This window comes from Manis pentadactyla, chromosome 2 (assembly GCF_030020395.1).
Source record: "Manis pentadactyla isolate mManPen7 chromosome 2, mManPen7.hap1, whole genome shotgun sequence".
NCBI lineage: Eukaryota > Metazoa > Chordata > Mammalia > Pholidota > Manidae > Manis > Manis pentadactyla.
Window position 1 is genome coordinate 111,029,822 of NC_080020.1, and position 19,224 is coordinate 111,049,045.

The window sequence follows — 19,224 nt, forward strand, 5'->3', positions numbered from 1 at the left end:
TTGCAACTGTCTGCCTCTCAATTGCAAACAGCCCCTCAGTCATTAAATATTTTGCAAAACACACACCAACCAGCCAGAGGTATGACTGAAAGCAGTACCAGTTCAATCTACAGAGGGTCCCATGACATGCATGGAGACCCCACATGTACAGGGTGGTCAGTATTGTTGGCGAGGTCCCTCCTGGCTGCAGAGCTACACTCAGGCAATTGTGGTGACACAGTGACCACACTCTCATCCATTCACTCCAGGAACACCTCTGCATTGACAGGAAGCAACATGGGCTAGAGACTGGATGATGTAGATTCATGTTCTGGCTAGGCCTGTTTCACTAAGTCATTTGCTCTTGACTTCCCAGTAGGGCAAGGGTTACAAGATTAAATGAGATCATTTCTATGAAAGTGCTTTGAAAAGTGCACTGGTTCAACCAAATGTATCAATTTATGTTTGCTAGGATCAGTCCACACCATCTTCATCCCCATCAAAGCACACTGTGGTGGCTAAAAGCTGACTTTTATACTTTAAGATGCATTTCTCACTGAATAAATTATTCTACCATGAATAGTCCTTTTTTGTTATGGGACACAAATAGAAGGAGCTTCTAGAAAACTATGGGGTTGGGGGGAACTGGAGTTCTAGTTGATGTGTCTTAGAAATTCATTCTATTTAATCCACTGGATAGTCATTTTACTTTTCAAAAGGGATTACTCTTATTTTTTGTAAAATGCAGGAAATATGTAGCAACAAATAGCATATAATCACTTAAACATATATCTATTTATGGACCCTATTGCAAGCTGATCTAAATCAATTTGACTGCTTAGTTTTTAAGCTCTTTGGTTCAATCATGGTAGCCCCCAGCAAGGAAAGATACATGCAAACTGTCCACTTTTCAACCAAGTTGTACACTACAATGAAAGCAAATCCTAAGCCACATTCTGCTACACATATAAAATTCATGGGCAATAAGTCACAAAATTCCTCATATAACTTACACTGGTAACATGCCTTGTTTGTCCTTTTAGGAACCCTGAAGCACTGCATCAGAGACAACCCACCACATCTGGTCAGTCTCCCTGTGCACACAGCTAAACTACATTTCCCAGCCTCCTTTCCAGTAGGCTGGGACCACGTGACCATGCACTGGCTTGAGACCATGTGACCATGTGTATGTGTTGGCCTAGCATATAAAAGTCTCTCACCTGAGTCTTCTTTTTCTTTACCTTCCAACACCTTACAGGCCCAATTTAAAGGCTGTAGCATTACAAGATACAGGTATTAAGGATAGAATGACCCAGGTTGTCAAGTTACCACTTGGAGGAGAGTAGCCCTAGAAAGCTGCTCAACAAGGAACATTCCCTTTGGATGGAGAGTAAATGAAAAATGAATTTTCTGTTATGCTACCAAGATCTGGAGCTGTTTGTTACAGTAGCAAGCAACTTGCTGAGGGAGATATATCAATATTCCAATGTTAGGAGCTGCAAACCATCTAGGGGAACCAGGCAAATAAGTATTCTGTTAAGTGAGGGAAATACAGGACTAAATGAAGCTCTAGCCCAGCTCCAAAGCAGCTTGACTATTGGGCTTGCTGGATTCTTATTCTTTCCTCTCACAAAAATGAAGTGATGATTAAAGATGGTGGCATGAGAGGTGAGACAGAGGCTTCCTCCTAAAACCACATATAATATGAAAATATAATTAATACAACTAATCCTGAAGGAGCAACAGAAAAGAGGACTGCGCCAGACACCTGAAGAAAAGAGCAGACCTCATGGAACACGGTAAAGTACCAAGGCTGTGGCCTGGCAGGACCCAAGCCCTTCTTCCCCTACCCCAGCTCACTGGCGGGAGGAAGAGAAACTGAGCAGGGAGGGAGTGGAGGCCTGGGACTGCTGAATACCTAACTCCAGAGATCTTCTCTGGGAGCACAAATCTACATTTCATGGTGCTTTCATGGTACTCTCATAATTAGAGGATTGGAAAGCTAAGACAGGCAGAATTCCTGGAGAGACTGAGATTCCAGCCACTGTGGAAAGCAGAGATCCATATCTGGCTGCTCTGGGACAAAAGAAAGGCGGGCAGTCTGAGAGCCTTCCTAACAAGGAAGCCCTGAGCAAGAGGGCTGCTAAAGGGGCAAGGATTGCACAGAACTTACTGCTCAGGAGAAAGGACAGGTAGACAAAATTGTCTGGGTGAACTTTGCCCAGCAGGTTGGGAGCTTTCACGATCTTCAGGTGCTCCAGTTTTCTGGTTAGCTACACAGCTCCAAGGACCCTGTCCGTGATACGCAGCCTACTGTGTCTTTCTCCCAGCCAGCCCCACCTGACTCACAAACCGGCAAACCCTACCCTGGTGTTAGGCCAGCCAGAGGGAAGCCCCATCTACAGCAACTACAAATGCAAAGCATAGAGGTTTATACCTGTGTGCTCGGCCTACTGGTTGAGGCAGTGGAGACAGGCAGAGCAGCCGGGAAGCAGGAAACAGCTATTTCCTCCCTCCAAGCACCAATACCACTCCCCTTGCAACCCCCAACATTGCTTCAGGGGCTGAGCAGCTCAAGAGAGTAGAGCTTCTGGACACAAGAGGGTGCCATATACAAATATGCAACACCAAAGGAACCTGGTTCAAAGTAAAATTATTAATACAACTCCTGAGAAAGATTTAAATGACATAGACCTCATGAATCTTTCTGAAAGGGAGTTCAAAATAAAAATATTTAATATGTTCATGGAGGTACGGAAAGATATTTAAGAATTCAGGAATGAATTCTGATTGGAGATCCAATCATTGAAGAGCACAGTGGGGGGTACTAAAAGCAGATTTGATATGGTGGAGGAGATGATAACTGAAATAGAAAATAGAGAAGACGAATACAAAGAAGCTGAGGCACAGAGAGAAAAAAGGATCTCAAAGAATGAAAGAATATTGAGAGAACTGTGTGACCAATCCAAATGGAACAATATTTGCCTTATAGGGGTACCAGAAGATGAAGAGAGAGAAAAAGGGATAGCAAGTGTCTTTGAGGAGGTAATTGCTGAAAACTTCCCCAATCTGGGGAAGGAGATAGTCTCTCAGGCCATGTAGATCTGCCAACACAAGGGACCGAAGGAAGACAACATCAAGACATATAGTAATTAAAATGGCAAATATCAAGGATAAGACAGACTATTAAAAGCAGCCAGAGAGAGAAATAAGATCACATACAAAGGAAAGCCCATCAGGCTATCATCAGATATCTCAGCAGAAACCTTACATGACAGAAGGGAGTGGCATAATGTATTTAATGCAATGAAGCAGAAGGGCCTCAAACCAAGATTACTTTATCTGGCAAGATTATCATTTAAATGTGAAGGAGGGATTAAACAATTTCCAGATAAGCAAAAGCTGACAGAATTTACCTCCCACAAACCATTTCTACAGTGTATTTTGGAGGTACTGCTATACATGGAAGTGTTCCTAAGGTTTAATAGCTGTCAACAGAGGTAATAAAACGACAGTGAAGAAAGTAGAACAGCTAATTACTAAGCAAATGCAAAATTAAATTAACTATCTCCAAAGTCAATCAAGGGATAGACAAAGAGTATAGAATATGATACCTAATATATAAAGAATGGAGGAGGAAGAAAAAAGGAGGAGAAAAAAAAAAGAACTTTTAGACTGTGTTTGCAACAGCATATTAAGTGAGTTAAGTTAGACTCTTAGATAGTAAGAAGTTAACCTTGAACCTTTGGTAATCACGAATCTAAAGCCTGCAACAGCAATAGGTACATACCTATCAATAATTCAGTCCCTAAATGTAAATGGACTGAATGCACCAATCAAAAGACATAGAGTCACTGAATGGATAAAAAAAATGAGACCCATCTATATGCTGCCTACAAGAGACTCACTTTAAACCTAAAGACATACACAGACTAAAAGTGAAGGGATGGAAAAAGATATTGCATGCAACTAATAGGGAGAAAAAAGCAGGAGTTGCAGTACTTGTATCAGACAAAATACACTTCAAAACAAAGAAAGTCATAAGAGACAAAGAAGGACATTACATAACGATAAAAGGGTCAATCCAATATAACTGTTATAAATATCTATGTGCCCAACACAGGAGCACCTATATACATGAAATAAATACTAGTAGAATTAAAAGGGGAAATAGAATGCAATGCTATTAGACTTCAACACTCCACTAACTCTGAAGGACAGATCAACCAGAAAGAAAATAAATAAGGAGAAAGAGGCACTGAACAACACATTAGAACAGATGAACCTAACATACATCTACAGAACTCTATACCCAAAAGCAGCAGAATACACATTCTTCTCAAGTGCACATAGAACATTTTCAAGAATAGATCATATACTAGGACACAAAAAGAGTCTCGGTAAATTCAAAAAGATTGAAATTGTACCAACCAGTTTCTCAGACCACAAAGGTATGGAACTAGAAATAAATTATGCAAAGAAAATGAAAAATCCCACAAACACATGGAGGCTTCAAAACATGCTCCTAAATAACCAATGGATCAATGACCAAATAAAAACAGAGATCAAGCAATATATACAGACAAATGACAACAATAATTCAACACCACAAAATCTGTGGGATGCAGTGAAGGCTGTGTTAAGAGGAAAGTGTATTGCAATACAGGCCTACCACAGGAAAGAAGAACAATCCCATATGAGCAGTCTAAACTCACAATTAACAAAACTAGAAAAAGAAGAACAAATGAGGCCCAAAGTCAGTAGAAGGACGGACATAATAAAGATTAGAGCAGAAATAAATAAAAACAAGAAGAATAAAACAATAGAAAGAATCAATGAAAGCAAGAGCTGTTTCTATGAGAAAATAAACAAAATAGATAAACCCCTAGCCAGACTTATCAAGAAAAAAAGAGAGCCTACACACCTAAACAGAATCAGAAATGAGAAAGGAAAAATCACTACAGACACCACAGAAATACAGAGAATTACTAGAGAATACTATGAAAAATTATATGTGAACAAACTGGATAACCTAGAAGAAATGGACAACTTTCTAAAAAAATACAACCTTCCAAGGCTGACCCAGAAAGTAACAGAAAATCTAAACAGACCAATTACCACTAAGGAAATTGAACTGGTAATCAAAAACCTACCTAAGAACAAAACCCCTGAATCAGATGGCTTCACCACTGAATTTTATCAAACATTTAGTGAAGACCTAATACCCATCCTCCTTAAAGTTTTCCAAAGAGTTGAAGAAGAGGAAATACTTCCAAACTCATTCTATGAGGCCAGCATCAATATAATACCAAAACCAGGCAAAGACACCACAAAAAAATAAAATTACAGACCAATATCCCTGACAAATATAGATGCAAAATACTCAATAAAATATTAGCAAACCGAATTCAAAAATACATCAAAAAGATCATCCATCATGATCAAGTAGGATTTATTCCAGGGATGCAAGGATGGTACAACATTCGAAAATCCATCAACATCATCCACCACATCAACAAAAAGAAGGACAAAAACCACATGATCATCTCCATAGATGATGAAAAAGCATTTGACAAAATTCAACATCCATTCATAATGAAAACTCTCAATAAAATGGGTATAGAGGGCAAGTACCTCAACATAATAAAGGCCATATAGACAAACCCACAGCCAACATTATACTTAACAGTGAGAAGCTGAAAGCTTTTCACCTAAGATTGGGAACAAGACAAGGATGCCCACTCTACTCACTTCTATTCAACATAGTACTGTAGATCCTAGCCACGGCAATCAGACAACACAAAAAAATAAAAGGCATCCAGATTGGCAAGGAAGAAGTTAAACTGTCCCTGTTTACAGATAACATGATATTGTACATAAAAAACCCTAAAAAATTCACTCCAAAACTACTAGGTCTGAATTTAGCAAAGTTGCAGGATACAAAATTAATACACAGAAATCTGTGGCATTCCTATACACTAACAATGAACTAGCAGAGAGAGAAATCAGGAAAACAATTCCATTCACAGTTGCATCAAAAAGAATAAAATACCTAGGAATAAACCTAACCAAGGAAGTGAAAGACCTATACTCTGAAAACTACAAGACACTCATGAGAGAAATTAAAGTAGATACCAATAAATGGAAACGCATCCCATTCTCATGGATAGGAAGAATTAATATTGTCAAAATGGCCATCCTGCCTAAAGCACTCTACAGATTCAATGCAATTCTTATCAAAATAACAACAGCATTCTTCAACAAACTAGAGAAAATCTTCCTAAAATTCATATGGAACCACAAAAGACCCTGAATAGCCAAAGCAATCCTGAGAAGGAAGAATAAAGCGGTAGGGATTATGCTCCCCAACTTCTAACTCTACTACAAATCCACAGTAATCAAGACAATTTGGTGCTGGCACAAGAACAGAACCATAGACCAATGGAACAGATTAGAGAGCCCTGATATAAACCCAACCATATACGGTCAATTAATACATGATAAAGGAGCCATGAACATACAATGGGGAAATGATAGCCTCTTCAACAGCTGGTGTTGGCAAAACTGGACAGCTACATGCAAGAGAATGAAACTGGATTATTGTTTAACCCCATACACAAAAGTAAACTCGAAATGGATCAAAGACCTGAATGTAAGTCATGAAACCATAAAACTCTAGGAGACAACATAGGCAAAAATCTCCTGAATATAAGCATGAGCAACTCCTTCCTGAACGTATCTCCTCAAGCAAGGGAAACAAAAGCAAAAATGAACTCATGGAACTACATGAAACTGAAAAGTTTCTGTGCAGCAAAGGACACCATCAACAGAACAAAAAGGCATCCTACAATATGGGAGAATATATTTGTAAATGACATATATGACAAGGGGCTAACATTCAAAATATATAAAGAACTTACATGTCTCAACACCCAAAAAGCAAATAACCCAATTAAAAAATGGGCAGAGGATATGAAGGGATAGTTCTCCAAAGAAGAAATTCAGATGGCCAACAGACACATGAAAAGATGCTTCTCATCACTAATCATCAGGGAAATGCAAATTAAAACCACAATGAGATATCACTTCACACCAGTAAGGATGGCCAGCATTGAAAAGTCTAAGAACAATAAATGCTGGTGAGGATGCGGAGAAAGGGGAACCCTCCTACACTGCTGGTGGGAGTGTAAGCTAGTTCAACCATTGTGGAAAGCAATATGGAGGTTCCTCAAAAAACTAAAAATAGAAATACCATTTGATCCGAGAATCCCACTCCTTGGAATTTACCCAAAGAATACAACTTCTCAGATTCAAAAGACATATGCACCCCTGTGTTTATCACAGCACTTTTTACAATAGCCAAGATATGGAAGCAACCTAAGTGTCCCTCAGTAGATGAATGGATAAAGAAGATGTACATATACACAATGGAATACCATTCAACCATAAGAAAGAAAGAAATCCTTCCATTTGCAACAACATGGATGGAGCTGGAGGACATTTGCTCAGTGAAATAAGCCAGGTGGAGAAAGACAAGTGTCAAATGATTTCCCTCATTTGTGGATTATAACAACGAAGCAAAACTGAAGGAACAAAATAGCAGCAGACTCATAGACTCCAAGAAGGGACTGGTGGTTACCAAAGGGGAGGAGTGTGGGAGGGCGAGTGGGGAGGGAGGGAGAAGGCGATGGAGGGGTATTATGTTTAGTACACATGGTGTGGGGGATCACGGGGAAAACAGTGTAGCACAAAGAAGGCAAATAGTGAATCTGTGGCATCTTACTACACTGATGACTGCATTGGGGTATGGGTGGGGACTTGATTATATGGGTAAATGTAGTAACCACATTGTTTTTAAATGTGAAACCTTCATAAGATTGTATATCAATAATACCTTATTAAAAAATTAAAAGAAAAAAATGAAGGGACATGTACCATCTTTCTAGCTAATCCAATAGTTCACCAATGAAAACATTATTTCTAGCATAATTTATGCTAATTAATAAACTCTCTACCCTAGATTTTTTTTGTAACATCACTTGAAGTATTTTCCAATTTACCTTTGAGAGTGGAGTTCATAGCAAAGTTCTTCAAGTGGTAACTAACCAGCCCTGGAGTGTGGATTCCTGGCTAACACAGAGGTGAAGTACAAAATATTCATCCACCTATGTGGCACTGTCACCAAAAGATTAAAATAGATGCAAACATTTACACTGGTGCTGTACTTTCCACACTGGATTACTTAAAGTGTTGATTAGACACCCTTAAGGTAGAGATTAAAGTAACTCACACAGAGACAGTTTATACTGAAGTATTTAAAAATAAATTACAAACAATATAACAGGCATCTAATTCACAGGCGTCATCCATTGTATTTATTTCTTTGCTCTCCCAAAGAATTATGAGCAAAGGATCATGGGACCTATTCCTAAGAGCAAGATTAAATCAATAAAATTAGCCATCTGTCCAAGGAAGGCTCTAAACTCAGGTTGTATTTAAGTATTATGTTTCTAACTACCCAGATGTTACAGAAAAGTGCCTGCTGATACAACTCAATTTGCACAATGTAAACCATTAACTGGCTACTATAAACTTATTGCACCAAGAAAAATAAATAACATTAACACTGTATTAAATCTGATTCGGGATCTTGGGTGCCCTGTCAGCAAACACAAGTGTTAAGATTTAAATTGCCCAGGATTTGCAGAGTCAGACAAAGAAAGAATACTCAAGTGTCTTTCAGGGAGTGGGGAGGGAGAGACTGGGAATGAGAAAAAAGCTTTAAAAAGTGTGCCCTTGGTTGGTCTGGTTAGTTAAAGTAATAGTAATTACTATGATTATTGTTGGATAATAATATCCTATCTTCCCAAAGCACTGGAGCTCTTTCAAAGCATTAGTCTGTTTCATTTCCTTTGATTCTTAAAATAAACTGGTGGGGTTATCTGGATTAATGGGGTTTTACACAACTGAAAAAAATGCAAAAAATCCTTAAGAGGAAAAGGAAGAGACATCTGAGCCTGGTCTGTCACTCCGTCACCGGTAGTGGCTCATAAATGGCTCTAAAATACCGATCAGTGAGCAAGCCCAAACCATTTCAGAGCTTCAGGGAGATTTTCACCAACTCTCAACCATACATCTGCCTGAATGCTTCTCTTTGATGAACAGCTGCTCCCCCACACACCCTGCAAAAGTTCCCCGAGACAACTACCCAGCAAAAGTCAGCCTTGGGGTTACCATTTCTCAAAGGAATCCATTCAAGCAAGACCACAAGCCTGGCAGCCACATTTCTCAAACCAAAAATCAAGGCATGTGGTTGACCAAAGAGACTTTCTGATTAGTTGATTCACTTATCTGAGAATTTTTACCACAGCACTAATTAAATCGCATGTAACCAATCATACATTAACATGTATGGGAAAGGATAAAAGTACACGAAATCATAAATGTCTACATTTATTACTGTGCCTGGAACATATTGTTTCACTTACACATGTTCATTCAGTTTTTTTCCCCTGTCCATATTAAACAATCCCAGTTTCATAAGTACTGCCTTCAAGCTTCAGGCTTCTAATCCTTTTAAAGCCTTGGTCCATGCATTGCCTAATTTAATCCTCTAGCAAATTTAAATGGTAGGTTCTTACCTTATCCTGTTTTTAGATGAGGAAAATGAGCCTCACAGAGCTAATATAATTTGCCCTGTGTCATCAAAAACCTAATAAAAAGCAGAGTCAGGATTTGAACCCAAATTTGCTGAATATTAGAGTCTGTGCTCTCACCCAAGCCTTCCTGCTCACCGAGAAACCAGACTTGGAGGCTGCAAGAATGTGCTGCATGGGGAGGAGTGTGTCCGGGGAAATGGAAGCAAAAGGATTGGTTATATACAGTTCAGCATGGCTTTTGGTTTAATGCTAATGCAGGCTGTCCTCCTCTATGCAGCCATCTCTCAGTGAATGGGTAGGGGAAAGGAGGGTGAGCAGGAGGAGCATCTGCTCACGAGAGAGGTCTTCATCACCCTCAGAGGACCACAAGTCCCCAGTCCTGCAGCAAATCTAAACACAGCCTTGCTGTGGTTAAAATGCCCAGAGGCCAGAGCAATGTGCCGTCGGCACACATGAACAGAGTGGGGACTGCAGGGGCCGCACAGAGTCCTTGAAGTGTGGTCCCCAGGGAAGGCAGGCAGCAGGATGGGCCCACACTCTTCTTGGTCAGGTGTCACAGTGCGGACTGTGAACCACCTGAACCGAGTCACCTGGGATTCTTGTTAAAAAGTCAGAAGACTGGATGCCCTCCAAGCATTCTTAGCCACATGGAAGTTCAGGAATTACTTTATTGGGCCAGAAGCCCGAAGTCGGCTGATGGCCGACCTGTTCTGGGCCAACTCTGGAAAGAGTGCCCCCTGCTGGCATCAATTTGATTAGACTTTCACCTGAGTCTCTCCCAGCAACCCCATCCCCTCCCCTGACCTTCCTAAAGATCAGCAGTTCTTCAAGGAGGCAGATGTCTTCCAGCTCATTTCATAAGGCTGAAGCCACATTCTGGGGTCCACCTTCAAAACAGAGGTCCACAAGCAATGGAATCAAAGATGGGTTTGGGGGCTTCCCCTGCACACTGCCATTTCGGCTCTGCACTATCTCCTCACCTTTGCCCTTTTCTATCCCGGGAATAGCAGGTACACCTCCAATACCTGCAGCTTTACATGCTGTGACCAGAACAGGGGAGGAGGCTTGACCAAGTCACAAGAGTTTCTGCTATAATCAAGACATCACGTTCATTTAGTCAGCAGGAAGAAGCTGCAGCTCTGAGTGCCAAGTGGGTGAGGCAGGAGGACCCAGGACAACACAGGACAGTCTTGTGGAAGCTGAGGTCCCGCCTCAGCCTCAGACTCTTGAGTCCCTGTCTTCCAGAAATCTAGCTCTGAAATCTAGTCACTGGACCACTTCTGAGCTATAGTAACCCATGAACATCTGGACGACTACTCTCCAAAGACTTCTAAGGTTATTAAAGCCCTAGGCTCAGGGTAAGAAAAAGAAAGCACAAACAAAAAATACCACTCAGTCCCTTTCTGGCCAAGTCACTCTTCCTTGAGAAAGAATTCTGAGAACCAAGGACTGCCTCATGTTTCACTATATTTACCTCTGACCTTGACCTCTCTGTCCCTTTACCTCTTAGAGAATCAAAGGAGAGCAAGAGAGAGACCAAGCCAGAGAGACAGAAAGGCAAGTCTTCTTCAAAGGGATTAGAAATGATGTGGAAACAAAGAGGAGGTAGGAGGGCTGATGACATGACGGAGCAGAGAACATTTCTGCCATAGTGCCTGACAGCACAGCACACGAGCAGTTAGGTGCTGGGGATATCCCCGGCCTCTGTGAGCTCCAAGAAACAAGATAATCTAGATCAGCCGTGTGGTGGCAAGCATGGCTGAAAGGGAGAACAAGGACGTCCAGAAAAGAAGAGCCCCCAAATTACATGCTGTGGGAAGAGGACTTGGAGGAGAGCTGTGGGTGAGACCATAAGCAGCCTCTTGGGAGTACCGGGCTGCTCAGGGCAATGTGGGGGAAGTAGAACAGGGTGACCCTTGACTCCTGTCCCCTTAGCCATTCAGCCTCCCCCAAGCAAAAGCAGAAGCCACATTAAGGTGCATGTACCCCACCATCAGTCAATCAACAAGTTACACAGCCCACAAGCAAACTCCACTCTTCCTGGCTCTTGCTTTTCCTTTCCAAGTTCCCCTGGATCCTCACTGCAGTCGGTGTGACAGGCCAAGAAATGCTGAGGAAGTGGAAATGGAAGTATTAGAGACCTGTGTACCCCTAAACATGGCTGTGGAGCCCCAGGGCCTCCAGGGAAACCTTCAATTCTGGACCCAGAAGTGAACTGGTGTCCCACTGATCCTGGAACCTCAGGCAAACTGGAACAGCAGGAGGAAAGGCAGGCCCCTTGGGTGGTCCTCCAGCTCCTCTCTGTGCCAGAGAGGTAATTAACACCATGTATTACCAACCTGCCGATGGGAATGTGTGGCTTGACGCATGTTGGTTCCTTCAGATGTGTGTGCATTTCCCCTTCCCTTCCTCCTGCCCTGCTTCTGTCCTTCTCTCACTCCCTGGTAAGACCCTGGCTGACGGAGAAGTACTGCAGACCCCACAAGAGACCTGGGTACTAGTTCCACTTCAGTTTCCATGAGGGTTTTTCATTTCCCTCCAGGTCTAAGATTCTCATTTGCAATCTGAAAAGGAATGAAGGGTATCCTACAAATTGTGTTTCCATGCCATGAAGCCCTGGGGTAATGGCAGTGTCCTTATACACTAGTGACCTTCAGAAGTCCCTTTCTTAACCTCCAGTACGCTAGTGGACTCTCTGGCCCTCACAACCCTTTGCAAAGGAATTCAACAAGTGAAAGCAAGTAGTTCGTCATTACCCTGTGAGGTTACAGCCCCTGATTCTGGTAGATGAGGTCAGTAGACAACAGCTTCCAGAACTCTATCTCAGTATCATGTACACTATGCTATCTTTGGAGGCCTGGGCATATTCCCATGTACAAATGTTTAACAGCATTTACCAGGCTCCCCACACCCGGCAGCCAGGATAAAACTCTCTGCCTGGCTCTGTTTAACCAGGAGGAAGATGCCCTCCAAAACAGGCTGCCTACCTCTGCCAACAGGGCTGCTAGGGACTCCATTTCTGGTCCTGAATATCAGAGCCTGAATTCCTGTTCCACCACTTACTGGTTGTGTGACTTTGGGTGAGATATTTAATATCCCTAAACCACAATTTCATCTTCAGTTTAACAGAGGTAATAATAGTATCCACCTCAGAGAGTTGTTGGGTTGATTACATAAATCAATATGAGTCAAGCTCTTAAAACAGTGTAGCAAACACTTAATTAGTGGTAGTCATTATTATTTAATTTGACTTAACTTCAAATCTGTCATTTCTTGTGAGTTAGCAAATGCGGAGGTTTCTTTATTAGTGCTCAGCGACAGAAGGTGAGCTTTCTTGGGGCAGACGGTGGGAGGGGGGTAGGAAAGTTGCCTATGTTGGACCCAAATTAGACTTATAATTGAAACTGCTGCTTGCTTTTTTCTCACCAGAGGTAGTGGGGATGGGGAATTTTCAGGTTGGTTTTGAATCCAAGACTTCTCCAACGAAGTTGTACTTGTCAAAAGTAGATTTAGGAATGCTAGGAGACAGACAGGGCCATCCAAATAAAATATGTTCCGGTAGGCTCACTTGGTGGCCACCAAGCCTTCAAAGCAGTGCACAAAAAACAATTTCTATTGAGGAAACAAGGTACGAAGAAACTCCCATATGAATACTAGCAGGATTTGCTGGTGTCTGGGGAAGATTGTAAATTAGCTGGTTGCTGATCACATCACAGCCAAGCAGGGCACATTGAGTTTTTAATCTGGACCAATTTTCCGGATCAAAAACTAGTCTTTCCAAGAGATGTAAATGAGCCCAGGAGGAAATTTTCCCCTGAAGTTTCTGAAGTAGCTGTCATTTTAATCTGAGCAGCTTTCCAACCTGAAAGCCAGTGTCTGGATAAAATTATAAAGTAATGAAAATCTCTTCTAGGCTGAACCTAGTCCAAACCCTCCTTCTACCTCGTTTTATGTATTTAATATGCCAAAATATTTCAAAGGTAGAATTTCCATTCTCAAAACCTTATCTGTGCTTCAAATAAAAACAGAGAGGCCAACATGGCATATTCATCACATGAATATCAGAATGAGACCCGGGATGAACCAGGTAGAAAATGTTTTTTGGAGAGGAACTACAAAAAAGAACAGAAATATGATGGATCACACAAGCAGTTTTATACAGCAGGCTTTTGTGAAATACTTTTTAAAAATTTCTGTTTAAATGCATTGAAATATATCTTTAAAAGAACATTACATACACTGCTCATGCTTAAGAACTGTTATGCATTGTTCCAAAATTGTGACTAGATGGTTTTATGTGAATACACCCACAGAATGCAACTGATCATGATGTGGTTATCTTAAGGAGGAAAGTTAGAAGCCCTTCATTGCGATCCTTGAAGATATGTGTATGTGTGCATGCAGGAAGCAAAACAATTCAATACAACATTACCTTGGACTATTGCTATTATCTCTAAATGAATTCAACAGTGGAAACAATAGCTCATAATGTAAGTGTGCTGTAGATTATGATATTGACTTAAATTTCAAGGCAGGTAGCAAGGTACAGGTGATAACAGATACAGCTTGAAGACTGAAGGTATCTCCCAGAGTTAAACGGCAAATGAGTCATATTTCCAAGTGGAGCGATCCTTGAGCAGTGAAAATATTTCAGAAGGCATACAGGACCTTGCCAAGATTATTTTATTCTCCCCTCTGATAAATTCCCCTTGGCTTGTCTCTTTCTTATAGAAACACTGTATGTGAAGACGAACTGTGTAAAGTTTTGCAAACTGCATTCAAATAAAGTTATATTGGTTTCCATTGTTCCTAAAATGTAATTAATCCCATAAGACAATCTCGCTTACAAAGTACACTAAGGAAAAACAGATTTTTCAGAATTATAGAGTCTCAGCAAAAAATAAAAACCGTTATTTGGTAAAGTGTTTAGAACTTCATTGTTTATCATGTTCTACGTTGAACAATCTTCACAACACAAGTCCAAAGGAAACAAAAATACACGAAAACTTTTTACCTGTATAATCAGAAAAAATGCAAGTTACTGTGTTTCACATTCTCTCCAGTTCTTTGTAATAGCCTACAACGCTATAACATCTTTGCTTAAATCACAAAGACAGGAGTTCAAAACACGGTATAACTAACCCATCGGGCGTTCCTTTCTGAGAAAACGGCCCCCGAGTGGAAGAGGATCTGACCAGCAGAGGACACGTCCCTACATAGTGCGTGGGCAGGACCAGAGCTGGGCACAGGGGACTCAGACACTTAACAGGAAATGCCTGGGCTCTGGACAATATGAATTCAGTAAGATGTTTAGAGACAGGAGGAGCTGTTTGACTTCTTTCGCACAGTTGCAATCCTCTTTGAGACAGCATGATTGCTGCCCCAACGCTCACATCTCCGGTCAAATACAGAGCCCTCCACCTCTGCACACCTCTTTTTGTGTCTGCAAAACACATCATTCTTTCAACAAACAAATATTCCTGGAACAGCCTGGGCTTGGGGGAAGGGCGAGGTTCGCGTCAGCTCCGGGCAGAAATGAACCCAGTTAAGCTGACGCTGGCCGGGGGAGAGAGAGGAGGTGCGCTGCCCGCTGGGCGTCTACGCCCGGGCCCCAGACGCGGGCGTTCCGGGCGTGGTGCCCCCGGGCGCGCTGAGCGCATTACCTGGTTTGCCGAGAGCTGCTCCCAGCAGCACAGCGTCAGATCCGAGGCTGGAAAGCAGCAACAGCCGGAGCAAGACGCCTCGGATTAAACCCATTTCACCGCGGGCACCCTCAAAGTTTCACCAAGTCCCGGGCGCGCAGGGAAAGGGTGTCTCCTGGGGGATGTGCCGGCCGCGGCGACCGCGGATCTCCTGACCCACCCGGGTGAGGAGGTGGGAGGCTGAGGGAGCTGCACCGGGAACTATGGAGAAGTCTGAGGAAGCAAGGCAGCAGCCGGGAGGTCGGCGTGCGGGAGTGCAGCCGGCTGTGAGCCGCAGGGCTTTCCGCTGGGGGGGCGGGCGCGGCGGAGGAAGCCGACGGGGAGGGACCCGCTGGTTGCGCGCGAGGGAGGGAGGCTCGACCCGCCGCGGGACGGAATTACGATCGAGTGGAAGGGAAAGGGGCAGGCTCTGAGGCGATTTACTCTGCGCCCACCTCTGGGGCAGACGGCCCGCCCATCATCCCCCTAGCGACCCCCAGCTGGTGACCTAGATCAGGGCGCTACGAGAGGCCGATTTCAACCACTAGAGACGCAGGCAGGAGTTAGGTGATTGTGAGTCCAGGACCCTCTGCCCTCGTCCTGACCCCGAAATCTTGCGGCGCCTGTCCCCTGGCTGTACTGTCCTCCAGCCGCGCGCCTCTAGGTCGCTTACACCTAGCTTGGGGACTTTACCAGCACCTCCAAAGGCTGCGCTCGTCTGTCCTGCGCACTTGGGGGTCGGGGGAGCGTCTGTAATTTGCAAGCGGGGGAGGTTAAGAGGAAGAGGGGGCGGGGCCGGCGGGGCTCTAAGAAGATAACTGGGATTTAAGGCGCGCAGATAGAGACTTGAGGCTCCGCCACTCGGTTGGAAACGCCGGGTGGAGATTAGGGCCGGGTGGGGGTAGCGGGGTCCCCTCCGCTCGGAGGAAGGCAACTTGAGACACCACATCCCCCCGCCCCGCCATCCCCCAGGAGCAGACGGAACTCCAGGTTCAGCCTGGCGTCGGGGAGAGGGACGAGGGCTCCAGCCCCCTGGCGGACGGAGAACCGGCTGGGAGGGCGCGCGCGCAGCGAGGCTCGGGTGGGGCGGGCGCGGGGATCCCACTCGTCACTGATCCCAGGATCCGGGTTCCCGGGTCGGCTCCCTAGCCGGGAAAGGCCCCTTTCTCCTTCGGATTTGTTGCCCGAGGACTCAGGAAAATGCACCTTTTGCCAGGTTTTACTGTGGTGCTGCGAAAGGGAGACGCCGGGACTCAGGCCCCTTTGCACGCTGGCGTGCTGATCTTCAGGCCAGCCAGGCCAGCGTTAAGAGAAAGCAGATTCAATAAATAAAATAACTGGGAATAAACTTAGAGGGAAACGCAGCCCTCGCCAGCTCGTGGGGAAAGATCAAAGGCCCAAGGAAGTGCCCCGCCGAGGGAGGCAGCGGTGGCTGGCCGAGAGGACCTCCCGCCGGCCCCGCCCCACCTGGTAGCTCTGCCGAGGGCGTTCTGGCCCTTCATTGTTAACCTACTAGGTTAGGAACAATGCTGACTGAGGCATCTACCCACTACCCCGAAGAGATTTCGGCTCTTTTAGGGATAACGTATCCACTGGCTAGAGAGTTTGTTGTGAGCCTGACCTTGTTTCTTAGCAAAGCTGAGAATATGTTTCCCCTGTGTTGGCGTTCTCAGGTATGCTACGGTCCGCAGATAAATCCAAAGTCCTCTCGGACTTGAGGTTTTGGAAGTTTTCTCTGTGCCACCTGAGCTTGTCCTCTTACAGGCAACGGAAAATTCAGACTTGCTCGTCACTTCCAAGGTTAAAGCCATGTCTGGAGGCCAGGCAATATGACTATCCCCAGGGCTGCTAATTTCAAAGGTAGCGGAATCATAATCAGACCCCTAAAGGTCCTCTAGGCCCTGCCTGCATTCCAGCAGCAATCTGCCTTCAGCATCCTCTTAGCAGGTTATGCACCTGGGCTTGAACTCCACGTGTGAGAGTTCCCACCTCATCACTAGTCAGGAGTTGTTGGATAGCTCTTTTTCATGAGAAAGTGATTTCTTACATTAGACCTAGGGTGGTACCCATAATCAAGCAAATGTTACTATGAAGATACCTCCCATGTTGGTCTGCTTTTCCCCCACTTAAAAATTATTCTTCCTGATGTAGAAATCATAAATAATAATAGCCATTAATATTATGGCTGGCATTTATATAACACCTGCTACATACCAGGCCCTCTTTCAAGTGCTTTATAATCCCAGGAACAACCATACCAGCTAGGTATTGGTATTGGTATTTTCCCCATCTGTCAGATGAGAAAACTGAGCATGAAAAAGTTAACTTCCCCCAAAGTCATGCAGCTACCAAGACACAGAGCTTTGATTGAGTCCAGGTGCTCTGGTTCCAGAATCCAGGCTTTTAAGGAGACAGGTGGAGAGTAGACATGCCAGAACCTTCCAAGTCTAAATTTCAACATTCTTTCATATCCTCAACATGTGCCCATACCAGTTCCCCTGGCCTGGGCCTCCCGTCCATCTTTTGCAGAGGGCCACAGGTGATTTGGAAGCTGGCTTGTTCTCTGCAGAGCCCCTTGTTGTTTCTTCGAAGGACTCATTATATTGTTATATGTTTCTTTTGAGGACCTCCAAACTCTGGATTATCAATCAGAACATCAAGATAAGAACCTACTTCTTGAGATCTGCTTGTTATAAATCTAGCACATATGTTATAATGAACTTATTTATTCCCTTCTTTTGCTGTCAAATCACATCCTCGAAGGTTCCCTCTACTTCCAGTTTGACAACCAGTTTATGGCACTTGCAAATCAGACTAAAGATAAATGAACACTTGCCTTTCACTCTCTTCCTGCCTTCTGGGAGGAAGGGAACTAAAGAGGGCAAAGAGGCTTTGAATGTTTGATTTGAAAAAATCTGTTGAAATTCACTGGAGGTCTAAACTCAATTAATAAGTTCACCAGCAGAAGAGTGACCTGCCTGCTTTGCTCAATGTCATGGAAGATGAGTCTGACCTTTGCTCCATGAAATAGATTTGGAGGCTGTTAGAAGATAGTAAAGGCAAATTTACCAATTATAGAATGTTTAGAAAGTCCCTAAGTGAGAGTGAAAACAAGACAGTAGCAAAGAAATCAGCTTTACATTTAATTTATTTCTTGAATAGGTTATACCTACATATACAATTTGAAATGTGCATCATGCAGAATATATAGTGAAAATAAATTTCCTTTCATCCTGCCTCTCTCCAAAGCAACCACTCTTATCAGTTTCTTCTGTATTCTTCTAGAGATATTCTATAAACATACAAGCAAATATATACACATATACTTAACACAAACAGGAGCATCTTGTACACACTTTTCAACCTGCAGGTCCTTCCAAATCAGCAGATACATATCTGCCTCCCTCTTAATAACTGCTGAATAGTCTGTTGTGTGAGGGACAACAGTTTCTTTGTTCTTTCTTCTGTTTTTTTCCAATTTTGTTATAATAGGCAACACTGCAGTGAATGACTTTGAATGTATAACAGTTTTCACATGTTATATATAATAGACTTGAGTCCATTTCCAGACTTGCCATCACTCAGCCAAATGCCTTTTCATTTTGATAATTTGGCCATATTTTCTCCCAAGGAGATTGTATGAATTTAAATTCCTACAAGCAATATATGAGCATGACTCTTTCCACACTTTCATCAACAGTGTCTTACCAAACTAGAACTATATATTATGTACAGATATGTTACATACAATAATAAAGTACAAAAAAATAGTAAGTGTACCATGGCAAGTTATAGCAACATGAGTACAGTTGTATGACTCCTACCCAGATCAAGAACCAGGATGTTACCAGCACTCCCATAATCCCTCCCCATGCTTCCTCCCTAGATGTATGCATTTTCAAAGG

The 19,224-nt window shown here is 43.2% G+C and overlaps 1 protein-coding gene across 1 annotated transcript in view; it reads right to left on the reverse strand.

Moving 5' to 3' along the window:
- Positions 1–16,050, reverse strand: part of EGFLAM (EGF like, fibronectin type III and laminin G domains) — a 155,741-nt gene extending 139,691 nt beyond the window's left edge. Inside the window, exon 1 of the mRNA XM_036886056.2 lies at positions 15,302–16,050. Coding sequence (XP_036741951.2) covers positions 15,302–15,395 — 94 coding nt within the window. The 5' untranslated portion in view covers positions 15,396–16,050. The remainder of the gene's footprint in view (positions 1–15,301) is intronic.
- Positions 16,051–19,224: the final 3,174 nt, after the last annotated feature.